The sequence below is a fragment of the Podarcis bocagei genome, assembly GCF_964188305.1.
Source record: "Podarcis bocagei genome assembly, chromosome: 1".
NCBI classification, from domain to species: domain Eukaryota; kingdom Metazoa; phylum Chordata; class Lepidosauria; order Squamata; family Lacertidae; genus Podarcis; species Podarcis bocagei.
This window is the reverse complement of record NC_138125.1, coordinates 47,235,217-47,261,223: the sequence shown is the minus strand read 5'-3', so window position 1 is coordinate 47,261,223 and position 26,007 is coordinate 47,235,217. Positions and strand designations below refer to the sequence as shown.

Here is a 26,007-nt window from a genome sequence, read left to right as displayed (position 1 = left end):
TACTGTCAACTTTGTGACGGAAGTTCTTTGGAAGGTTGGGAGGGTTTAATGTCAAAGGATGCAGATAGAAAAGCATTTTATTTCAGGAATGTCAGGTCTAGGTAGAGAAAACTTTGTTAGTCTTGGTGTCAAACTAGACAGGTCACTGGAAAATATGTAAGCAGTCTCCAGAGGGTTCCCCTTGCCCAAAAAATGCCATATGCCGAATCACATCAAAGAATCAGTAGAATGCTTAACACTTTCCCCCCAGACCATTTCTCTAATAATGAAAAATAAAGATAGGTCACAGAAGAAAGGTTATCATAATTCAGAATTTGGAGATTATCCTTTGTTGGAGTATATATGACTTTTTGCTTTTTCTCAACAGTAAGTGCACCTTTGCTTTATCAAAGCCAGTCCAGTTTCTTTCTGTGAGAGAGACTTCCACAGTACCTAACAGCTTCCACCGCTGAGGCATCCTCTAGCCATTCAGTCTGAAACTATCCTCTTAATCCATTCCATTCCTCCTAGTACCATCATCTTTTAATCTGCGGTCATACCATTTTAAATGCTTTTAGATACTTTTCGCTGTCACCCAAGTTATTGTTTTTTGAATTCAATTACTTGAAAGTGGTAAGCCTCCCTTTAGTCCCGTGGATTTTCTTGCTGCCAACGTTGGCTTCTTGGTTTCTTGAGAGATGCTGCTTCTGTATTTACAGATGGAAGATTGGGGAATGGGGAGCTTGTTCTGCCACCTGTGGAGGAGGCACCCAGACTCGTTCCGTTTATTGCGTCTCCCACCACGGACCGGGTTCTCAAAATGCTGTGGATGATGCCGAGTGCGCATCCTTGACAGAGAGGCCGCGTAGCACACAGCCTTGCAACATGCGTCAGTGTGCAGCATGGACCACAGGGCCTTGGTCTGAGGTGAGTTTGTCCTACAGGTTCAGTGAACATATATAGACGGTATAGCCTGGTTACCTCAGTGGCTTGAGGAGGAAAAGAAAGCACAAGCTCACCTACTCCTCCCATTTCGCACTCTTGAGTCTCCCCTCGTGTATCATCACTTTGCCTGTGCCTCTTTGCTCATGAGGTGGATTCCGCCTCTCTCTCCGCCTTGAGAGAAATCAACAATTCAGGCTTACACAGACTGAAAAGACCTTCCCTCTCACCAAAGAACATGGAATAGTAATTTTGTGAAAGAAGCTAGTGCTATGTAACATAATTATGAGGATGTTCACCAGGATTTGGGGAGCAAGCCATGACAGTTTAATTGGTATAAAACCAATATAAATACTTAATTCTTTGAATTCCTTCCCAAAATGTATTTATTTGGCAAAGCTTTATTTTAGTCACGCTTGTTTCTCCATCTCTGATAATTGGTTGTCATTTATTGAAGTGTGTATTTTATGAATTGCTTTCCATGAAACATCCCCATGAGCCATCACCAGACTGGCCTCATGAGGCAGCTAGTTGTTGTTATTTCCAGCCATTGCTAAATTCATGAATTTATGTTTTTACTCAAATTTTGAGAACCCTTCACTGAATGCAGTGTTTATTGGGGAGGAGGTCTGCCCATGTACTGCAAAATTTGCAGACATGTCAAAACCAAAGTATAATTATGTTTCAATCAGTATGTTAGTCTGGAAGCAGGAAATTAGGTGGTCCAAACAACAATTTCCTTGATCCCTATTCCTAATTTTTGCATTATTCCTACCTTTTATATTTTGGATAAATTAAAAGCTCTTTCAGTAGGCATACCTTCAATTTATGTATTCTATACAGCACTGTAGCACAATTGGATGGTATGAAAATGGCTAGTAGGAAAGAGTTTTTTAAAATTGGTGCTAACTCTCACATTTGTGTATGCATGTGTAGTGTAGTGTATACATACACTTATGTACACAGACACAACAAATATGGTACATAAATGTATATGACAGGTATCATGTAAATGAATATTAACAAAAATTCCACCTCTGAGTTATTCTTCCCATCCAGAGGAAGCTTAACCTTAGCACATCTCACACACTGAATTACTCTTTCTGGACAAGAGGATTTCTGAAAACTTTTAACTTGAAATGATGCCTTCAAAATGTGGAGTGAGCAGACCAAATAAATGCAATAGATGTTGTTGTTGTTTAGTTGTTTAGTCGTGTCCGACTCTTCGTGACCCCCTGGACCAGAGCACGCCAGGCACTCCTGACTTCCACTGCCTCCCGCAGATTGGTCAAACTCATTATGGTAGCTTCGAGAACACTGTCCAATCACTGCCCAACCAACAGTGACTGTCATTTATTTTATTTTTACAGTGCACAGCTAGTTGTGGGGAAGGTATTCAGACCCGGACTGTAAACTGCATGTCGGAGCTGGGCACTCGGACTCTCGAAGTTGCCTGCTTGACACAACCAAAACCTTCACACACCCAGTCCTGCACTGGTGAGAATTGTATCCAAGAGATCGGCTGGCATATTGGAGACTGGGGACTGGTAAGCATTGCAACAATTTCTGCCTACTTTGCTATAGGTAAAAAAGGTACCTATACTTTGCTATACCCCAGTTTATCTGTCCATTGCTGCCCATCTCCTCTCTGCTGCCTCTTTCAGGCCATTTCCACACTAGGGCATTAATGCATAGGTACATCTTCACACATGAATGTTTCCCATGTTATGCACTTGAAATCTGTCTCAGTGTTTTCATTCTACAGTAGTGGGTGGTTTTTGATGGAATATGTTCATGCTGTGTGTTATCCCGTCCCGACAGTGAGTACTTCTCCGCTTACCACAGGACCACTGAGGGCATAAACACAGATATCTATTTACCTGTGCTTGCCCACTTATATTTTTATACAAGATTGGCACAAAATACAATAAATAATTATTTTAAAAACAAAAATCTCACTCCAAGCCAAGCAATGATTTTGAGTTGGTTGCATGAAAGGCTGCAACTTCCTTTCCTGCCCCTTTCCTTTCCTACCTTTTGTACCTGCAAGGGTAAATTTTGTGTTTATTTTTAATGCAGCTGTTTTGTAGAAGATCAGCTCTGCACAAAATGAACCCCTTTAAAAATAAAAATATCACTTAGCTGCCTTCAGAAACAACCAGTTGAAAAAGGCGGGCTGATTTTTTTGCCTTTGTGCAAAGAAAATGGAAGTAGGGGGTGTGACAGTGAAATGACATCACACATGCTTTGAAAAGAACACCTGCTTGCACAATGAGCTTCAATTGGGTAACATGGAGTTTTATATTGGATTTTCTTCCATTACCAGATTATCTCTGGATTACGGAAATCCAAATTTAGCAGGGGGGAAGTGTGGGCTTTTGTTTGGGTGAGGAGAATGTTGTGTGGACAGTGGAAAGAAAAACAGAGACATAAACAGCTTCAAATCCACACATTAAATTCCAGTGTGGACAACCCCTTTATAAGACCTGTTTGCATCAACATAGCCTTTGTTGAACTTCTGGAATAATGGAAACTAAAGTGAGAATGAGATTACCTCAAGCATGGTCAATAGGTAAAGTTGTTGTATTAAGAGACAACCCAGACATTATAATTTATAGCCCAGCTCGACCATACATGCCTGTGGAAAGTGCAGGTGAATGAATCATGCTCACATTATCACTTTCTCTGGAAATTTGCTTATTTCATAAAATTTACATACCACTTGACTGTAAAGTATAGAGAAGATACAACTGGAGCCAACATAATTTGTCAGTTTGTCTGGGACTAACTTATCCAATGACCTGAAGAAAAAATATTCCATTTATCATTTTATTCTCCCACCAAGGCCTGCAACCTACTAGCAGTTACCTGCTCACTACCTGAAAATTCATGTATTAACACCTGCTACCAGAAACTCAAAGGGTTACTCTCTCAGGATAGTGTTACTCTTGTAACGTTACTCCCTCGGGTTACAGTCCCCTAATAACTTGGCTTGCGCTTTGTGATCTAGTGCTCAAAGAGCTGTGACTCAGGCATCCGAACGCGCCAGGTCATGTGTGCAGACGGGGATTCCAAGTTCTACAACCATGAGATGTGCCGGGCCATTCAGCCGCAGATACCAGCCATGCTTGGAACATGCAACACCCAGCCCTGTCATCTGCCACAGCGTAAGTGAAAGCTATTAGCTGTCCACAACGCCCCTTGGTTCTTTTCCTCCTTTTAAGGTGCTATTCCCACCCAGTATCCATTTTTGGACACCTGTGCTGTTAGAATGCATAGTACCACCACCTTTACGTAACAGATTCAGCACTGGGTGTTGTTTTCTTTTGCTGCTCCTAAACCATGGGTGGACAACGTCTTCTCTTTGTTAAATAAAGGCCCGTTGACCCATGGGAGAAATCAGTTGGGGGCCTGAGCCAAAGATGGTCAGAGCTGCAGCCAACGGTGGGAGGACCCAGTAATAAACTGTGTATGGGCCCCTCCAGAGATCTATACAGTGGATTAAATTATGTCATCAGCGGTGCAAGAGGGCCTAGGAGCCTCCAAGCTGGCCGCAGCAGACTGGGTCTTCCCTGCTCAATGTTGGAATCACTGAGATGTCATCAGGATAGCAACAAGGTCTAGAGCAGCCTTTCTCAACATCCCCAGATGTTGTTGAACTACAACTCCCATCACCCCAAGCTAGCAAGGCCAGAGCTCAGGTGTGATGGGAGTTGTAGTCCAACAACATCTGGGGACCCACAGGTTGAAAACCACTGGTCTAGAGGTTTCTCGGGCCTTTTCATACCTATTGATGAAGAGACGGGCCTTTCTGTTTCTTTGCTAACTGCTCTTTAAGAAGAAAAAGAAAAAAGGAGATGCCATAGATTGACCCTGGGAACTTCTTCCTTCAATGCATGTGAACCATCTCTACTCTTTTGGCTACATATTACATATACCTAATCAAACTTTGGAAGCTGTCAGAACAATGATGAGAAAAGCAAGAGGTTTATTGTCTGGATATGCTAGGGTATCTACAGTGGTACCCCGCAAGACGAACGCCTTGCAAGACGGAAAACCCGCTAGACGAAAGGGTTTTCCGTTTTGGAGGCGCTTCGTAAAACGAATTTCCCTATGGGCTTGCTTCGCAAGACGAAAGCCCATAGGGAAATCTCCGGGGACCTCTTTTAAATGCTAGCGGTGGGGAGCAAAGCCTTTCCGCCCCCCTCCGGCCTTCAGAAGAGGTCCAGGAAGGCTGGCGGGGGCCAAAAGGCTTTGCTCCCCAGCGCCAGCATTTTAAAAGCAGTCCGGGATAGCAGGGAAGCGCTTCCTGCTATCCCGGACGGCTTTTGAAGGCAGGAGAGTCTCCGCCAGCAGCGGCAGCGCTGCCGCTGCTGGCGGAGAGATCCGCGAAGCCTGGGCGCGCTGCGCGCAGGCTTCGACATGCCGGCAAGTCTCCGCCAGCAGCGGCAGCGCTGCCGCTGCTGGCGGAGAGATCCGTGAAGCCTGGGCGCGCTGCGCGCAGGCTTCTGCATGCCGGCAAGTCTCCGCCAGCAGCGGCAGCGCTGCCGCTGCTGGCGGAAAGGTCCGGGAAGCCTGGGCCGGACAGCTTTTGAAGGCAGGCGGGGGGAGCAAAGACTTTCGCCCCCGCCAGCCTTCAGAAGAGGTCCAGGACCTCTTCTGAAGGCTGGCGGGGGCGAAAGTCTTTGCTCCCCCCGCCTGCCTTCCCAGGGGCTTTTAAATCGCCCCGGACAGCGGAGAAGTCCTCCGCTGTCCGGGGCGATTTTAAAATGCCGCCCGCCAGCATTTTAAGGTCGCCCCGGACAGGGGAGAAGTCCTCCGCTGTCCCGGGGTTTTTTAAAATGCTGGGGGTGGGAAGAAAAGCCCTTGTCCCCCCCCCCAGCCTTCAGAAGAGGTCCGGGGACAGACTGTCCCCGGACCTGGTCTGAAGGCGGTTTTCCTAGGAACGCATTAATTGATTTTCAATGCATTCCTATGGGAAACCGTGCATCGCAAGACGAAAAAACCGCAAGACGAAGAGAATTGCGGAACGAATTAATTTTGTCTTGCGAGGCACCACTGTATTAGGGTTGCCATACGTTCATAATCTCCCGGCAAAATTTTTTGGGGAAATCCGGACGTATGGCAACCCATGTCGGCAGTGTCGTTTGTGCCAATCCTCCTTAAAAATAGCTCAAAAACGTCAATAACTTTGTGTGTGTCCCCCCCCCCCAAAAAGCTCAACATCTTTATTAGTCTGCTTCTTAATGAAATCAATTAATATTATGGTACCACATAAAGCAGTACAGAACAGCATCTGATTGGTTCAATTGAGACTGCCCTAAAATCTGCCCCCAATGTCAAGTCATACAGACTCAGCAATTGGTGTTTCTCTGTTTCAAAAGTGTAATAAAAGTAAGTCCTTTCCCCTTACTTTTCTGTTTCTGTGTTGGTGCATTTTTGCCTCATAATAGCAACATCTCACATCTCAAACCCTGGGTGTGAAAGCCTGCAGAGGTGATTTTTTGCAGCTTCATTTTCACATGTTTTGAAGTTCCATTCCCTCCACCCCACCACAACATTAAAAAACATATAATTGAGGCTTCCTTTCACTGATTTCCATGAGAGCAGGATTTCTTTGGGTTAGAGGATAATTTAGAACAATTCTCTCTGCTCTGCTCACCTAGTTGCTGAAGACACAGGTGATTTTAGGTATTCCCAGTTGTTGATGTTGATCTTAGTTCCATTTTTCTAACCTACGGATACTAATCTCATTGCAGAGGTTCCCAGTATGCAAGACTCTGCAGGCTATGATGTCAACCGCCAGACCTCACTGACCCGATACAATCCTGACCTCGGCACCATAGGTTTGAAACTACCTGAACTTTGCTTTCTTTCTCCAATGTTTATGTTTTAGTTTTTGTACCTTCCTTTAGAATAGCTTTACAAAAAGTTAAGAGTCTTTGTGGCCCATATGTATGTAGAGTACAGCTCTCTGAGGGAAAGATGGGAAATGAGATGGGCCCTGGACCAAGCCAGTGTCTGTCTTTCATTTTCCTGACTCTGAAATGATGGTATGCCTCTTAGAAAAGAAAGCAGTAGTAAACATGGAGGTAGGGAGTCAAACCCCCAAAAAGCTTTCCTAACCCAGGAGCCCAGAACCACTCCTCTACCACCACACATCTTGCTAATCTCCAATGCCTGGCAGTGGGTCCAGCTGAAATTTTGCCTCACACCCCTCCCTCCTTAAGGAATGTGAAACTGTTTTTGAATTCTGCTTTATTCAGTGTTATTTCTAGGGCAGATTCTGAGAGGGACCCTGGGTTAGGAAAGCTTTTTGGGGTTCATTATCCTGGTGGGATGCTGCCTGATCCTGCATACTGATAGTTGTTGAGGCCAGTTTCAAATGTGTGTAGGGCTTCTCCCCAAAATGGACAGGGCCAGACAGTAGCCACATACCCTTAGCATGTAGAAAATCAGAGACACTTGACTGAGACACACAAGCACATCTGTACAGGGGCGATGGAAGATCACCCTGTACACCCTAATATAATGCAGGAACAAAAAGCAGCTGTGAGGAATTTCTATGAAAGGGTCACTCTCAACTTTTTTTCCACTCTGAGTAGACCTATTGAAATAAAAGGACCTAAGTTAGCTGTGGTGGTTAATTTCAGTAGGTCAACTATGAGTTGAATACAACTTAAAGTGCCTGTCCTGCTAGGACAGAATGAGAGGCCCTGACATATAACCATAGATCTGGGCTTAACTCTAGACGTGATCCTGTAACTGTGGGTACATGCCATAAGATATTATGTTTTTCAGCTTCTGCAAATGAAAGAATAACCCAGGCTGGTTCTACTACTCATCACCAAGTCCAGCCCAATGGAGATCATGACTCCAATTTCTTGCCCCTTCAATGGGAGTCTTACTTAGGATCCTCAGCGTCCCGCCACTTCAATTCCCATCAAAATGTTGCCTCAACAACTGAAGTTCAAGACTGCAACCAGAGCCTTCATGGTTGCTGTTCAGATGGCCAGACTGTGGCCGCTGGTCCTTTTGGGCAAGGCTGCCCATTTGACACTTGCCATCAGAGCAGGTAAGACAAGCTAGTTAAATCCATTTAATCTGCCAGCAAAGACAGCAAATCTGTTTGAACAGATTACACCAATATTGATTTCCATTCTTTCCCCCTGGTATAGGTATGGGTGCTGTCCTGATGGAATATCACCTTCTCAGGGGCCAAACAAGGAAGGGTGCCCACAATACTACAGTGATGTTTATGTGAACAGGAATGAACCTGCTGTTGCTGCTCCAACAGTAAGGATGACTCCAGACATCCTTCTTGTTGTGAATTCATAATGATTTGTACTCATGATGGTACCTGGGTGGTTATACGCAATCCTGCTTTAATACTGTTTGCATCTTCAAATGCTTTGGGTCGGACATACAGCCTCATTTCCAATCAGTGTATATACTGCATCTTCCTAATGAAATCCTATAACTTTTTCTACCAGTGGTGGGGTAGAGGGTGTTCCCCTGCTTTTGTTGCATTGTAACACAATAATGTAATAAGGCTGGAGAAGCCTCACAGTAAAGCAGAATGATGTGTGGTCAGTCCAGTATAAATCTACCACTAATGCACTATTATGTTGCAGAGTACACCTAAGCATAGGAAAGATTTATGCCCGATGTTCTAGGTGAAATAATTCAACAGTAGTCAGTATTTATACTGCGGGTGGCACTGTGGTCTAAACCACTGAGCCTCTTGGGCTTGCCAATCAGAAGGTTGGCGGTTCAAATCCCCGTGACGGAGGGAGCTCCCGTTGCTCTGTCCCAGCTCCTGCCAACCTAGCAGTTTGAAAGCATGTCAGTGCAAGTAGCTAAATAGGTACCGCTGTGGCAGGAAGGTAAACAGCAGCTCTGTGCCCTCTGGCACTTGTTAGTGTCCTGTTGCACCAGAAGCGGTTTAGTTCTGCTGGCCACATGACCCGGAAAGCTGTCTGGACAAATGCCGGCTCCCTCGGCCTAAAAAGTGAAATGAGCGCCGCAACCCCATAGTCACCTTTGACTGGACTTAACCGTCCAGGGGTCCTTTACCTTTTTATCTTTACTTTATACTGTATTATACCAACAGTGCGCTAGATTAGAAGTTTTGGATCTTGGCTCTGGTTTTCAGTTAAACCTGTGATGATCTTCTCCTTTCAGGGATCTAAATATGTCCCTTCATTCAGGCGATGACTTTGAGGCATTACAGTTACGTTGTGATTGTAATGCATACATCGTGTAATGAGTAATAATACTACGGTAATACCTACCCCCCCCCCACAATATCACACACTTGGTTCTAGTGGGTCAGTTACACATTGAGGTAGGGTGTGTGAGAGAGAGGAAGACTAGCTTGCTTAAAGTCACTTGAGATCTTCTGGTTCACAGCTCAGTATTATATAGGGACCATATTGCCCAATCCGTAATTGTGCAGTCCATAATGCCCCAAGAAACACCATTGAAGTTGGGTTAGTATTTGAAGCACAACATTTTGTAAATGTTTCTCTGGAGTTAATGATAAACATTTAGACCTTCAGGGGGATCTGTATCTCACAGGAAATAAACAGAAGTACTGGATGAACCAGATTGCTTGCAGAGTATAGTATGAGATAAATTTTCAGATCAGTGGTGGGTGACTAGAGTATTGTTCAGATAGCAGCCACTGAGTTGTAGCATCCCATTGTCCATTCTGGACTCACAAGCAGTATTTTGGCTTTTTGGCACCCTGGACATTAGCCCTAGCTCTGATGCCATGGCCCCTCTACTTTCTTCCTTCTTTATTGTATTTATATACCGCCATATACCCAGAAGTCTCAGGGCAGTTCACAGAACAAAATCAACACAAAACACCACAATATATACAAGATAGATAGTAGATAGATCTATCTGTCTATCTACTTTCTTCCTTATTTTCCTTCAACCACTTCTGGGCCTGCAGCTGCCTCTGGCAATCATGCTTGGATCCTGTCCCAGCTGCTTTGCTAAGCACAAGCAGTAGTAGGAGCCTCTCCAGTGGCTGAGGATTGCATTTGCAACACTTAATTATCTACTGCATTTTTTAGCAAAGTGCATGGGCTCAGTTCCCAGGGATACTGATGGTGGGTGTTTTGAGAACAAAGTGGGTGGGAGCTTTGCCCAGCTGCTCAGGCCATCTGGAGAAACATCCAATTTATTCATAGGTGGGCAGACTCTTGGGTTTCCTGTATTGTCAGAGCTGATGGTCCCCATTTAGTTCACACTAGGCAAGGGGTCAACTTTACAAGCCTGAAGCAAAAGAAGAAGAAAAAAGATTTTTCTTTTCCTTAGCATGTCACTGGAACAGCTTATGAAACAATTCCCCTGCTCCCAATATTGCTTATAATTGTTAGTGGCAATTATACCAAGTCAAAGAGAAACATTATGGTGCATGTCTTCATTACCTGCCAATGTTGCCCCATCAGGTGTTTAAAAAGGGATGGTTGGTCTTATCTCCTCCTGTGGATTTGTTTATGGGTTTGGTTTTGTGGTATGAGATCTTTTACACCATCTCAGTAATGAGACCATCTCAGTAACTTCTGGCTTTGTCCAAGGCAAGCCGAGTTCTGTCCCAGGAGAGGCCAGCGGAGGAGTGTCGTGTTTCTACTTACGGTTGCTGCTACGACAACGTTGCTTCTGCTTCTGGGCCTCAGGGGGATGGATGCCTCAATAGACCCAGCCAACGTAAGCGATGCTTAAGTTTTGAAAGGTGGCTTGCCCATTGTTTTCTGCCAACGTGAACAGAAACACTTTATAGCTTACAGTGTCATGAAAAAGGATGTAGACAATCCATTATCCAAATAATAATAATAATAATAATAATAATAATAATAATAATAATAATAATAATAATAATAATAATAATAATAATAATAGCAATCCCTTGGCCAGAATTTTGAATTGGTCTGAAATTCACCCTTAAGATCCCAGTCTCTGACTTCTGTTGGTTTTGTAAGAAATGCCTATTAAATAAGCAGAGTACCATTTCAGTTCCGTTTTATGGGGCTTCTGCATTCAGTGTTCCTGACAGGAAGGAATCACTTAACACATTTCTGTTATCGAATTATTCTTGTTCAGCTACCCTGAAGAATGAATGGCTGGCGAGCACAGTTTCCCAGAAAGGAAAACAGCATGAACAGGGGCAGGGACCAAGCGACTGCAGCCTTGAAGCCACCTGGCACCTTGCCGTCTTTTTCAAAGCTGCATTGTTTATCACAGTCGGCTACTTCTGGTTGGCTTCTGCAAGCTGTGATGGGCATAGGCCCAACCTAGAAGTGCTCACCCACATACCCTTGAAGCACAATGCCTGGTTTTGTGAGCAGCGCCATTTGATACGGAGACAGAACTGAGCCTCTGATAACGTGAATCCTGACTCCCCTCTAAGGGCAAATCCATAATGCAAACTTTTAAGTGCAAATTATTTTAAATTAACTGTCCCAGCTTTCTCAAAAGAATTCTAGAAAATGGTACTGATTTTTTTTTAAAAAAATTAAAATATATCTGATCTTAAATGATGTTTGCTGCCTTTTTTTTTTACACCTGCTCTCATAACACCTGGCCCCCTGCTAGGCTTTTTCAGGTGCTGAGGCAGAATACTGTGACAGGAGACCCCTCCAACCCCAGACTCGTTTATCTAAGCTTCCAGTGACTGCTTTGTACTGCCATAGCATCCTTTGTGCCAGGAACGCTGGCATGATTTTCCAACAGTTGAGACCTGGGCAGTAGTGACAGGATGGGAATGGTATGTGGTGAGGGGTAGGCAAGTCTGAGAGAGTGTGTGGTTATCCCACTGCTTCTTACCTGATGCCTCCACCCAGAGTGAAAACACTCTCCAGTTGTCCTTGCGCCATGAATAGGGCAGCACTCTTTGCACAGTCTATCCTGGACTGGTCTGCGCTTTAGTACACATCTGACTTTATTGTTTACTTGTGCTAGCTGTACACACAGTTCTTGAAAAAGACTACAACAAAATCACACAGTAGAAAATAGTTTTGCTGTGCCTAAGCAACCTGTAGTGAATGAGCAAGGGTTGATAGCAGGCTTCAAGTTCCTGATACCATATTGTCATCTGGGTTTATTTACTGAGCATCTTACAGACGAAGAGTGATTTGGGGCTCGTGAACACATCTGCTTGTCCTGTGCCAAGAAAGCTTGGGCCTGAGAAGTTTCCCACTTATCCTGTGCTTTCTAGGTGTGGCTCCAAATGACTTTGCCACTTGCCCCTGGAAAACCTGCTCTTCGTGCTTATCACACTTGCTCTTGTCCTGCTGCTTCCCCCCGCCCCGGGGCACCTGCTCTTTAAAGCTCATTCAGAGCAAATGGCAATTTGGGTTTTCTCCAGATTGACATTTGTTCTGATTTAACACTAAAGAGCGGGTTTTCCATGGGAAAGGAGTGGGGCAGAGGGGGAAATCACTCAGACCCATGCTTTCTAGGCATGGGACAAACAGAAGCGTGGGTGAGCCCTGAGTGAGGATGTGGTCAGAAGAAGATTTGTGTATCTGCTTATTCTATAACAACTGCTTCCCTCCTGACATTTCCTATTAGCTTATCCTATCGGTTGCCTGCTGCCCAGCGCCCATGGCCCCTGCACAGATTGGACTACGCGCTGGTACTTTGTAAATGACGTTGGGAAATGCAATCGGTTCTGGTATGGGGGCTGCCACGGCAACAACAACAACTTTGCTTCTGAAGAGGAGTGCATGAAAACTTGCCACAGATCAGTGGGTGGAAGTGATGTGGTACACCACCACCATGCTGCAGTTCCTAACATCCACTCTAGTTCTCACCTGCGAGGAGTTGCAGAGGAGCAGCACCAACAGCAGCCTGCAAGAGGAGCCACGAGTCATAGCCATGGAGGAGGAGGAGGAGGAGGAGGAGGACGTGGGGCTTTCCATTCTCACACTGGCTCAGAAACTCACTCATTGCTACATCATGGGGAGAGAGGCTGGGGAAGGACCATGACTATAGATAGCCTGCCTGAGTCTCAGCAAGGGATGGGGGAAAGAAGGAAGGATCCAGCAAACCACCTTCATGGTTTAGGGGAAACTGTGGTCTCTGGACACTCTGAGAGGCGGCAGACGGCTCACCGTGAGCATGTAGGGTGGAGGAGAGAATCTGCAGCAGATGGATCAGTAGCGAATGGATTTGAGCGCCAAACCTCAGCAAGCTCTTCCTTCCCTCATTCTCTAAACAGGTAATATTTTGCAATAGCAGGCTTCTCTGCTAGGAGTTGTTTTCTGCAGCATGAGATTGTTTTGCTGCAGGGTGAGGACAGACAACCTATCATAAAGGATTCCAATATAAGCCTGACACAGGAGTAATCCCCTCCACCCCCTGGAAATGTGAGCTACCCAGTACCAGTATTTTCTTTTTAAATTTTACAGTGGCCATGCATTCATTTTTATACACCCACAACCATTGACTTCACACAGGGATGTGAATGAGTTGTGTCTGCTAACAGACTTGTAGTCAGCTGTATCTCTCCTGACTCGTGCTGGATTCTAATGCCTGACAGCCGTGGTCTTTTAAAATCTGTTATTGCGAGTAACTTCAAACTCTTACTGGGGCCTTTTGGATAACAAAAGACAGTTAACTAAAAGGCCCCAGCTCTTGAACACTACGGCAGGAATGGAGAATCTTTGCTGCCTCCCAGTGTTGCTGAACTTCAACTCCTGCCTTCCTTGGCCATTGGCTTGCTGTGGCTGTTGGGAGTTGTAGTGCAGCAACATCTGGAGGGCCAAAGACTCCCCACTCCTGTTCTAAAGATAGGCATTTGGATGTGACAACATGGTTTGGCCCTTCATCTAGATAAAGATTGTTCTAGATCAAGAACTGGTCTTCCAGAGAAGTGTGTTTTTATGAATTTTGGGTCTGGTATGCATGTGATGCAGCAGGTTTAACTTCCTCCCCCAGTCGGTTTGCATTGTCTCCTCAGTCTGCAGAAGACTCTTCTCCCACTGTTTCCTTGCTTTAGCAACATGCAGACTGCTTCCAACCTAACATGGATCCACAGGGGTAGGTAAAATGCTATTATTAGTTACTCCAGACAGTATTGCAAAAGCATCAGGTGTTTTCTCTCTTTATCAGCAGTTATGCATTTCCCACCCTGTGCTTTCAGAGCAGCCTTTGAACTTTGGGATAACTACAGTATGTCTTTCAGGGTCTTCTTGGATGGTTCGGAGTCTTCAGCAGTGGAGGCAGGCTTGGGACAAAGCATCCGTCTTCTCTGTAAGGCAGGAAGTTCCCGCTTCTCCAGAGTTGAATGGCAGAAGGATGGGCGGCCAGTGTCCTCTGACAGGTGAGCTTGACCCTGGCACCTACCCCTGTGGTGGAACCCACCCTACTGAAACCTATTAACACCACAGAAGCTTTTGGGTGAGTGGAGGACTTTGACATGAGTCTTATATTTTAGAATTCCTGGACACAGCAATTTCGATGAGTAGCGGTAGAAGCTCTCTCTATATTATATGTGGCCTGCAACAGAATATTGCAGTGTGGAGTGCTGCTTGGGATTCCAGCCACTGCACTCCATTCTGACGCACACACCAGCCACTGCTCACTGCCTTGGCTTTATATTCCACACCCCGCCCTGCTCCACACAGGATTTTTCTAAAGATTCCTTTGTACTTCTTTAAACTTTGGGGCTCCCTCAAGCCTGCTGCTCCTCCCCTCTTGTGTGTGTGAATAGTGCCGAGTTTGTTAGAAAAGGACCAGCAGCATTCAGAGAACTGAGATTACTGTTAGTATTAAAGATTATTGACTGATATCAGACAGCTCAGTGCAAAAAATTACGTACTGAGCAAAGTGGACTTCTGTGGCTCTTGTGCATGACATGAAAATGAAGCACCCCTCCCCATGTGTGTGCATTTTCTTGCATTATTCACTGGGCCCCACCTACTCAACTACTAGAAAAACTGATCAGAAGTCCACCACATCGTTTAAGATTCCACCAGGCACTGCCCCAGTAGAGAAATAAATAAAAAGTTACTGTTAACAGGCATTGGGTGCCAACAGGATTTGCTGCTGCTTTATAGCTCGTCTGCAATCTATGTCAAATGCTCTCATTTCTCCTCCTGCAGGCATACCTACCAGTCTGACAGTTCCTTGGTGATCAGCCAGCTCAGAGCTGAGGATGCTGGGACCTACATGTGCAAAATTTCGAATGGGAGGGTAGAGCACAGGAAGATTGTTCTGAGGATCAAAGGTGATGCGTTGTTTCTGTTTTAATACTTGAGCTACCTTTGTCCATATTCTCAATCGAAACAGCCGGGCATAAGGAAAATGCCAACTTTGTAATAATAATCTGTTTGGTATAATAAAAATGCTATGGGTTGTATCTCCTGAAATGAGTGGCCACAGGCAACTTAGGCCTATTAATTTTAATGGATCTACTCTGAGTAAAAGTTAGTTTAATAAAACCCTGTGATGCCAGCAAATCAGTCTCTTAAGCTTAAGCCAATAAATAGTATTCTCTATGAAATTGAATATCAATACACATATCAAGGCTTTGAGATTAGACCACTAAAGAAGCTCAGAAAACTACCTTGGGAGTGTGCTACCTGCAAGCCCCAGTAAAAGGGCCCCATTGGGGGCAAACAGCGGCCTCTTTATTACTTGGACTGCCAGGGCGAAACAGGTGCAAAACGCCAGCACCCTGTCTACAACTTTATCAACATCCATCTACAACTTCACTAGCATCTCTCGATCTTCTGTTGATTGAATGAGCAACATCTTTTCTATTCTAGCCCTGTCTTCTCTGTGGTGGTAGGTCTTTGAGGGAGTTCTGCTCTATCATAATTTTGCAATGTATTTTGTAAGCAAGGTCTCTGATTTTCCTTCCCATCCACCTCTAATTAAGCCATGTTGGGAGGAGCTACTTTTCAATTTCTAGTAGGAATTGGGCTGTTGCCTGAGCCAGGGCACATTTAAACTCTGGCCTCATAAATGAGGGGGGGGGTGTCTTTGTACATTCAAGGGCCCAGTTGGGTAGTGTTTTGCAGAGAGCATGCTGAGTTACTGGACCTTGCATGAAGGGCATTTCACTCCAGGCAAGATTGTCTGCTAGGGATTGCGAGCAATACACATACTCCCCTCCTAAACTGTTCCTGCTGGCAGGGGAAAGCATACTTTTACAATTAGCACTGGGGTGAGAAACAAACAGGTAAACAACAGGTTTCCCATGGCTGTTTTAAAGGAAGTGAGCAGATAGATAGTTGGTTCTGATATGTGAAGTCAGCTGCTGATTTTTTTGTGCAATCTTATGGCACAGGGCAATCTTATTCAGAATTCTCTCTCCCTAGAAATCCCTGGATCTGATGTTCCACAGAGAGCGGGGAATCAGCTGATCCATGGTCAAAATCACCAGCACAGAGCATTTGTTTCAGGACTTAGTACTGGGCAGTCACATGACTCTCCTGTCAACCTTCCTCAGACAACATACAGGTAAAGCTAACAGGAAATATTATACCTCTATTCTCCACAGTGTGTCAAACCAGGCTGTGGCCCTTAAGCACTGTGGGCAGGCAAGAGAACTATTTTGAGAAGCTTCAGGGTATGAAATCACAGCTATATTGCAACTCATCTCAGGAATATTCACAGCAGCCTCCTTGGGAGGTGGGGACAGCTTGTTGCCGTCATGTTTAGAAGTCCATCCCATAATTTTTTACAAGTGTTAACATTCCAGCATCTGGAACAGGTCCGGTAGGTCTCCTGCTCTTTCCCCACAAGCAAGACTTGGCCCAGAACTTATGCCAGTCCCAATCTCCTGTCAGTTGTGGTGGTGGTTGAAGAGGCCTTAGACCACTGTTTCCGTAATGGCCGTAGTCGTAGTTGCAGTCAGTCCATCCTGAGTCATATGGGTGGATGGTGGCAGTTCTTGCCAGTTGCTGCTGTCTGCACCTCCCAGAACAAAAGGAGTGGTTCTCGGCAGGCTATTATTTATTTGATGAATTTCTAACCTGCCCCTTCAGGACACATTGCTTTCTCAAAGCAGTTTACCAAAATAAAACTGCCCTCCTAACTCATGCAGTTCCCACTTTCTCTCTCTAGCCGGCTGATAGTTCAAGCAGTTGGGAGTGTCTAGCATGGGAGGGGAATGGGAATAAGTTGACCTCTTGGTACTTTTCTGGTAAGCATTGGGGTTCTTTATCTTTGGAGTGATAGGAGTGGCTAGTGAAGATCCTCAAATAGCTACATGGTGAAACAGTAACATTCCACTGAAATTCCTCCAGCCCTTTGTAGAAATCAAGATACAGAACCAGGCAGGCTGGGGCTACAGGGATGGCACTGAAAAGAACATTCTGTTACTGGGGATTCTTGTGGCTAAAGGCATTTCTCTAGGCTTGCAGCCAAGAGAGTACTTAAGGAAGATGTGTTTATACAAGCCCGCATTTTGTAAAGCACTCGCCTAGTTGGTTTGCAGCTTCTGTCTTTAGTGCAGCCTCTGCAGTAATCCATTCATGCTCAAATCAAGATGAGGAGCCGCTGCATACTAAGTGTGTGTGTGTGTTTGCACAAGTGCCGTTCACAGGAAAAATCAAGAGAAAGGTTCTGATTGCATTACACAGATTCAAAATATAGAGCTGGAACACTGCTATTTCTTTGACACCTTGTAAATTTGTTTTCCAGGTTAAAAATGTATAAGAATGAACCCTCAATTGTTGATGCCAATATCGGGGAGCGAGTCAGATTGCCTTGCCGTGTAGAGGCTATGCCTTCTGTAACCATTGAGTGGCAGAAAGACGGACAGCCCATCTCCTCTCCAAGGTAAGCTACAACTAATGTGTTTCTACTTTCCCATCTTCTTCTTTCAATGCCAGGGGTACACAGCTCATACCACTCTGACCAACAGGGCTACGTTGTTAGGTTAATTAAGGACAAGCATTTGTTACAATTTTTACTGTTTTTAAAGGCACACCCTCTGCTAACGTACATTTTCACTGTTGTAGGCACTCTTTGTGACATTATAGCTTTTCACATTCATCTGAGGGCAGACCCCATTTCTCTTGATGCCAACCCCCCAGGTCATTCTCTATCCTCATTTTTCATTTTAGCAAAACCTTATCTTCGACAGTGGAATTTGCTGCCAAGGAGTGTGGTGGAGTCTCCTACTTTGGAGGTCTTTAAGCAGAGGCTTGACAACCATATGTCAGGAGTGCTCTGATGGTGTTTCCTGCTTGGCAGGGGGTTGGACTCGATGGCCCTTGTGGTCTCTTCCAACTCTATGATTCTACGATTATCTGAGCAACCCCCTTCTCTTTCTGTTTCCCCACCCAAAGTCTTAATTACAACCCCCATTTTGTAAGCTACCTACTATTTTCCCTTCAGCCTGTGACTCCTTTCAAAATTTCTGAAAGCTAGTTCTCTCCTGTCCTGAGGGCAAGGTGGGTCCTTAGGTAGCCTGGTGGCAGTGTTGGGGGCAGTGGTGTTCCAATGGGGGGCGGTGCTCCCTGGGTGCCATGTCTGGGGAGGGGACAAGAAGGCACTCTGCTTGCGGCTGCAGCCACATGTAGAGGATCCTCCCTTCGTGGCTGCAGCTGCGAGCAGAGTATCCCAGCACCGTCCGTACGGCACTGGGCGGTGGCAAACTGCTATGTACAGCGCATGTGTGGCATCGCTATGTACGGCGCATGCGTCGCACATAGCACCGCTGCCCATGCACCTTACGTAGTGATGCCCCACCCCAGGTGTCACAACGCCTTCATTCGCTTGCGGGGAGGCCACCTCAGCTGTAACTCTGGGAACTAGATGGCAGGGAATTCCCCTCCCTTCAGGGCAAGATGGTCTTTGCATAGCCTTGTGGTGGAGGTTGGGGAAGTAGAGGTTACCTCCATCAAGAAGGCTGCCCTTAGATGGTACATACCTGCTCTGCTTACCCCACATTTAGTGACTTACACGGTCCTTATTCTGGTTCATTCAGTTCATTGCCAAATTCACTGAAATAATGTGACAAAACTGTTGTGACCACTTAACCAAAATTGGTTCTTGTGACAACCAAGGACTTAAAATTCTTCAAAGTCATTACATAGTAGTTGACAGCAAAAGTAATTGTTATTTTAATAATAATAATTTTATTACTTGTACCCCGCCCAACTGGCTGGGTTTCCCCAGCCACCCTGTGCGGCTTACAGCACACATAAAAACATAGTAAAACAGCAAACATTAAAAACATTAAAAACTTCCCAATAGAGGGCTGCCTTCAGATGTAATTCTTTATCTCCTTGACATCTGGCTAAAGGGAGGGCATTCCACAGGGAGGGTGCCACTACTGAGAAGACCCTCTGCCTGGTTCCTGGTTTTACAGATAAAAGGCGTGAAGCCCACCTGCACTGTACAAGCTTGAATTCAAAAGGATGAGCTTGGAGAGAGACTACTGCTCTTTGGTTGTTGTTCACTTTGCAGCAGTCAGACAGGCTTGACAGCTGATCCTCAGAGGTCGTAAACAAGTTTTGAGAGAGAGATGTGGAGGCACAGTAAGGGTACCTGCATTCAGACTATGCTTTGAGCAATGTAACCTCTCTCAAATAAGTCATTGAGTTAGATGCAAATAAATTCCTTCTCATTAAGACTCATAGTCGCTATTCTTCTCTTGCTTTCCAGGCACAGACAGCAGTCTGACGGTGCCTTAGTTATCAGTCGCCTTGCCTCTGAAGATGCTGGCTTCTTTACCTGCATTGCTTCCAATGGCCGGGATCAGGATCAGCGAAGAGTCCAGATCATACCTAGAGGTACTAAAAAGCGAAGGAAGATAGATCTTGCTTTGATATTAAGGGGGGACTAGGGTGAACTTGCACAGGAGGTAAATGGAAATGCTCAATTTGTGCCGCTGCTGTTAAACCAAGCATCAGGCCAACGAACAATGCTGAGAGCCAATGCGCACCTACAACCAATCTGGAGTGGGAAATATTTGTGTGTTTCAAACAATGGGTTCCTTCGTATTTAGGTTATCTGAAATAGTTTGAAAATGAGAGGGAGTTGCAGTGATGTGTTTTTAAAAAACCAACCCCAAACTGAGCCACTCACACAAAGCAGCCTCAGACAGTTCTGTTTCAAGCAGCCAGCAACATGTTTATTAGTACTTGGTGCTAATGATGATGAGGCCATGTGGGCCCCTCCAGATGAGCATTCATCCTGATTTGCTTGCACAAATAAGGTTTGATTATATCCAGCCTTCATGGATCATTTGTTCCAATTTGTTTGCAGGGCGGTTATATGACAATAAACATTCATTCCGTTTTGCTTGTGGGGTGTTGCACACACATTCCCATCAGTAATTCATTCATATCACACTTTTCAAGGCCTTTCCCCATCACTTTCCAAGCTGCAAAAGGTTAAAAATAAAAATTGTTTTGCTAGGGCAACGGAGCTCTTTAAACCACTTTAAGTGCACAAAGCTAAAGTTCTGGCATGCAACTGAATCACTCCCACACAATACTGACACACTGGAGGTGCCCAAATTTAGCTTCATCATTAGTAGCACCAAGTTAGAGCTCATGCTTTTGCATGTAAAAAGGTCCCAGGCTCTGTCCCTGCATCTAAGGCTGGAACAGATTTCCATCAGAAACCCTGGAGAGCTGCTGCTGGTTAGTGTAGACCCGAGGTCACCAATGTGGCCCTCTTCAAGACTTCCCCTGGTGCCCACAAAGCCTCTGATCATTTCCCCTGCTCACTAACCCTTTCATATTGAGATGGTGAAGGGGATTACCTTTCTCTTCCACTGCCACCATTGGAAATGGCATAGAGCTGAAAAAGGAAGTTGAAAGAGCAATGTTCTTTCCCACTTCCTCTTTCAATTCCACAGCCTTTTCAAGGAACTGGATCAGCACCTGAGTAGCTGAACAGAAGACAGAGTGACCAAGAAGATAGGAAAGAAAAGGGAGCAATCCAGGAGGAGGAAATCAGAGCAGCTGGGGGGACAAAATAGGGTGGAGACAGACAGACACATGCACAAACACTCAAGTTGAATCCAGCAAAACAGATCCTCTCCAATTTGCATTATTTCCCACCATCAGGTCACAGATCATATCTACCTCCATTGACTTTCCAGTAAGGCCATGGTACAAAAACATAGAGCCTCATAATTTTTGTAAGAGATCCTCTCAAACCACAACCAAATCATTAGTCACGTGTGTACACAGATGTGCTGGTTCTATTGTCACACTCTGTAAAAACCAAGAGGATCCATGCCTTAGATCAACCTTTTTGTAGTAATGGAAATCACCAGATGTGCAAGGTTTACTATAAAGCTTACAGGGGTAACCTGTAATTTAATGCATTTTGAAGGGACCCCATGTACAATGGTACCTTGGTTTGCAACCGTTTTGGATTACAACCACATCAAACCTGGAAGTGTGGGTCCCTTTTTTGGATTATAACCCATTTATTAATTTTTTTACAACCCATTTTTGGAGGCCCCATTGGTGAAAGCGTGCCTTGGGTTACAATCTGTTTTGGTTTACAACCGGACCTCTGGAACGGATTATGGTTGTAAACCAAGGTACCACTGTACAATCATACACATTCAATCCATTCTACTTTACCCGTAACTCCAAGAGCAAGAGAGCACCTTTTATTGTTGTTCATCTGTGAAGGGAGGGGACACTGACTGCTGGGGTGGGGTGAAGAAAAAAAGCAAGCGGAGGGGATGGTGCCCACAGTATATTTTGAATGTGTCCATGGGCCAAAAGGAGGTTAGCAGCTCCTGACGTGGACAAGAGTGAGCTAGGTAGACCTGTGGTCTGACTCTACATAAGCCAGTTAACTACAGTGCAAAAGCAGCCCTCCTGGTTTAATGAGTTAAGGTCTCTCAAATTAGATGGGAGGCTAGAAGACCACACAAAATTCATAAGGTTTTTTTTGTGGGGTGGAGACTAGGGCAGTTTTGGCAGTTTCAACTTTCAAACTAGTTTAAATCTTCAACTCTATGGAACTCTGGGAACAAGTACTCCTGTGACTGAACAAAGTTGTTGCTTTTTGTTGTTGCTAAGACCAGAGTTCATATTTTTGCTGCTAAAGAAGAGCCTTGAAGAAAGAGGCATTTTAACTATAGGTTGATGGTTACATCATAAGGTTTCTGGACAAAGGATCCTGTTGTGGAAAATGGCGCTGAGATTCCTTTCCCACACTTTACAGTAGGCTAGTGTCCAGCTTGAGAGGCCAAGTTCATGCAAGCAGCAGAGCTTTGGGTAGTTAGTCAGCGCTGGGTATTCAGAGCTCGGCATTCACAGCACCGTTCCTGAAGGAATTGGCTTGGCCCCCTGCGTGGACTCTTCCTGGGATTGACAATACCCTTTTCCTCCTCAGGGGAGCTGAGAATCACTGGCCTGCTGCCCAGCCTCTCTGTGTCAGAGGGGGAGACTGCTCAGCTTCAATGTGTTGTGACGGGCAACAATGTGAACATAAGATGGTCAAGGTAAAAAAAGGAAAAACTGAGCTGCAGAATTTACCTTCCCTTCCTTTCCCCTTCAATTCCAGTGAGGCATGAATGGGCAAGCAAAAACTTGCATTACCACAGCAATGGTGAATCCAGGTTTACTTTAGTCTTCAATCCCAACTCAGCTGTTGAGAATGTGGTCTCTGTTCATGTAGGCTTGTTAAAACACTTGTGTGCCTGCCTGTGTTTCCTTCCACTGGGGTCTGCAGTAGGTGAGAGGCCTCTCTCTTTCAAAGTGCAAAACGAAGGCATTTCTTTCCGCTCAGGAATGGAGTTCCGGTGAGAGCCGATGGCCATCATGTCCAGACGTCCCAAGATGGAAGCCTATTCATAAATAATGTGCAGACGGGTGACGAGGGGTCCTACACCTGCAATGCCTACAGTGGCAGTAATTCTGTCAGTGCTAGTACAGAGCTGAAACTTATCCGGAAGAGGCCAGAAGGTATGTATGCTGTACAGGCTTTCCAGCTAAGCCTCCACAATTGTAGAGTTCCATTCTGAACACTATGAGCACATGCTAGCCACTCTCTTAGGCCTCAGGTAAATGCATCTCCCAGTAGGATCGGGTTCCCTTTGGAGCAGACTTGTGGGGTTCTTAATTTACATTTCAGATGCCTGTCCTGTTTAATTTTCTCCTTTAAACACAACTGCCCTGATTGGTTTTACCACTATTTCTCTGCTTTACGTTAAGCAATAACTAGTATGGCTGAAACTGAATTTTCATGTTCAGTAGCAGTAGCCCTGTGCCATACCACTTGCTAGGAGGCCAAAGTAAGAGATAACACTGTTATCCTTAATGCCCTGAAGCTTTTGACCTTAGACCAGCATGAGCATTCACAATGCACACAACGGCACCAGTAGGAAGTGAATTATGCTGCATTCCCATTGGGGGCGGGGAATAGGACCAGTAGATAATGACTACCTTGTTCTACTTCTTTATAAAGTAGGAACTAAAGTATAACTATATTACTTGGGGTTTGGGTCAAATAGGACAGTAAACATGTTTAGTAGCTGGAGAAAAATGTTGTTTGTACATTAACAAATGAGCTTGTACGTGACGAACTATAGACCTGCCTAATCCCAAACCACTGTGTTAAATGGGACTCATTTGTTGAATCATGCCCATAGTTTCCCCCCAGTGGAAACCCTGCACAAAGGCTTCCACTAGCTCAATGGCCTTCTCCCCACCCCCCAGGTGCACCCCTAAACTTGGCTCCAAAGGAGGTGTTGGGAGAATACCCAGAGTAGCAAATGGAAGCATCTCCTTAGGTTCAGCAATTTTAGTGCTAAAGGGGTTTTACGTTTTACATAATGCAATGGGCTTGAGTAAAACTTAGTTGATTACCACCATACACCACTAAAATTGCTAAACCTTCTTTTGAAAATGAAACAAAATGTTGCTTGTATAGAAGTGGAGGAAAAAATACGAGGTCAAGTTCATTCAGTTTCAGTTATTAAAAGCTAAGGGCTGGACTAATTTCAACCTGCCCTTATAGTAGTTAACAACTGCTTGGTGATTCTCAGACTGAACCGCGCACATACCACAGCTTTCCAAACTGTGTGTCAGGACACATTAGTGTGTCGGCTGCAGTGTGTAGGTGTCACACGAACATTCCCTGTGCTCTTCCCGGGGCTGGAAAGGTATTAGTTTAACCTCCGGTTTGATAGTAAAACTGAATTACTGTGTCGCAAAATGATGCATGCCTAAAAAGTGTGTCACCAACATGCAAAGTTTGGAAAGCTCTGGCCTAGGGGATAGTTTCTTACTAAAAATGGCAACTGCTAAGAACATGGGAGCTCAAACAGAGCTTATTGCTCATTTCTGCCTTTGAATATCTCCTAAGCTATGGATTCTTATCACATTTGTTCAAGGTGCAGAACACAGAATGTACTCTAGCCTATAGTGCAGGAAGTAAATTCTTCTGTAGTCTTAAAGATGATTATATGAAACAAACTGTGTTCAAGTCCTCTTCTCTCTTCCTTCTCCTGCAGTACCTGCCCGCCTCCCTTTGGACCCAAGCAGGGAATGTGTTGACCAACCACACCTTGCCAACTGTGACCTGATTATACAGGCTCAACTCTGCAATAATGAGTATTACTCTAGCTTCTGCTGTGCCAGCTGTTCTCACCGCCAGGGCTGAACTTCATTTTCCCCTAATGTGGTCCTGCTCTAGAAGAAGGAAGTTTATGACCTACAGTCCTGATTGCTTGAGAAATCCCATATTTGTTTACTCAAGCACACACTGACACACACTGGGAAGTGGAAATAGGTAGCAGTAGCCAAATTTCTACCTTTCTTAAGCTTTCTGTGGTGTTTTGCAACACAAACACTGATTGTCTAACAGTTGACTGACCTACCCATTCAAGGAAATAACAAGGGACTGTTTTTCTAACATAGTTTAACAAGCAATATGGACAAGAGTCAAAAAGCAAGGAAGAAAGGTTCCTTCAGGCTGATTAATGATAACAAGCAGCACTCACCTTTAAAGTAGACTAAAACACAAAAATAAATTACAGAAAGCCACTGAGCTCACATGTCTGTGGAAAGTTGGCAGGTTGACTGTCAGTCTTTCCCATATGGTTATCACAAGTGTCCTACAATCACTCAACCCTTTCCAACTTTCAAGAGTCGCAATTGGACCAAGTGGATTTGCTTCACTACAGATACAGACAGCTGTAATGAAGAGGCCTTGGCAGCATGCAAACAATGCTTAGTACTGTATTAGAGCTGCAAGGGAGTTGCTGAAATGAAGAACTATAGGAATTTGGATTGGGTCTTGCACTTCCGATACCCCTGAGAAAACAAGGCTGCAATTCTGTAGCCATTTTCCTGGGAATAAGCCCCTCTGAACACGGGGTGGGGATTTAATTCCAAGTAAATATGAACAGGGTTGTACTCCCAAGTCTCCCGGAGAACAACGTTAAGGGCCTGTTGTGAAGTTCTGGGATTCTTCATGCGTATCAGTGCCAGAGTATATGGGATATCTCCTACGTGTAGCTAGCCAGGGCTCTGTTTCTTCTCAGAAAAATTACTCTCAGATCACAACGTGAATGTGTAACATCTAAGGATAACCACTGATGCCAAGAAAGGTCATGTTGGGTAAGGGAAGCTTTTACGTCCAGGCCACAAAGCAGTCAACTTTATTGATCTCTAGAAATTGCTACTGCAGTATAAACAAATTATGTAAACAAGGATGGGATCCCAAACCACGGGCAGAAGGGGGAGGAACCCTGTACGTTCCGTATCCCAGTAATCTGTGCAAGTCACTTAGTTGTTTTCAGAACCCAAAAGTAAAAAGTCTACATGTCATGTGGAAGGAATGGGAAGAAGCATAATAGTTCTTAATCAGAGGAAAAATTATGCCTATAAGTTGAACTTTAATAGTAACAATATACATCAATTTCCTTTCCAAAGCCTTTAACAGGAAGCGCATGTATACTTTTCTACATTGACATTCAGTTCAGCCCACTACTACCAGATGTACTTATAAGGTAAAGCCATGATTTACCACCCAGTAGTCCTCTTAGCTAACCTTTAGGGACACCTTTTCGTTAGTCTGATTTTGTGTTATTTCAGTAGTCTGCAAACAAGCACAGTGGCCTATAGTGCAAAA

General features: G+C 44.8%; 1 protein-coding gene across 3 annotated transcripts in view; it reads left to right on the top strand.

Moving 5' to 3' along the window:
- Nucleotides 1-25,710, top strand: part of PAPLN (papilin, proteoglycan like sulfated glycoprotein) — a 64,018-nt gene extending 38,308 nt beyond the window's left edge. For 2 of the 3 annotated variants that reach the window (XM_081190452.1, XM_081190450.1), the window contains 16 exons: nucleotides 699-906; nucleotides 2,292-2,468; nucleotides 3,932-4,088; nucleotides 6,681-6,767; nucleotides 7,723-7,996; nucleotides 8,100-8,247; nucleotides 10,515-10,644; nucleotides 12,508-13,156; nucleotides 14,123-14,260; nucleotides 15,042-15,166; nucleotides 16,263-16,404; nucleotides 17,590-17,727; nucleotides 19,561-19,688; nucleotides 22,264-22,372; nucleotides 22,660-22,835; nucleotides 24,386-25,710. In XM_081190452.1, the coding sequence (XP_081046578.1) occupies nucleotides 699-906; nucleotides 2,292-2,468; nucleotides 3,932-4,088; nucleotides 6,681-6,767; nucleotides 7,723-7,996; nucleotides 8,100-8,247; nucleotides 10,515-10,644; nucleotides 12,508-13,156; nucleotides 14,123-14,260; nucleotides 15,042-15,166; nucleotides 16,263-16,404; nucleotides 17,590-17,727; nucleotides 19,561-19,688; nucleotides 22,264-22,372; nucleotides 22,660-22,835; nucleotides 24,386-24,534 (2,935 nt within the window). In that variant the 3' untranslated portion in view covers nucleotides 24,535-25,710. The remainder of the gene's footprint in view (nucleotides 1-698; nucleotides 907-2,291; nucleotides 2,469-3,931; nucleotides 4,089-6,680; nucleotides 6,768-7,722; nucleotides 7,997-8,099; nucleotides 8,248-10,514; nucleotides 10,645-12,507; nucleotides 13,157-14,122; nucleotides 14,261-15,041; nucleotides 15,167-16,262; nucleotides 16,405-17,589; nucleotides 17,728-19,560; nucleotides 19,689-22,263; nucleotides 22,373-22,659; nucleotides 22,836-24,385) is intronic. The other variant, XM_081190451.1, reaches the window with a different exon arrangement.
- Nucleotides 25,711-26,007: the final 297 nt, after the last annotated feature.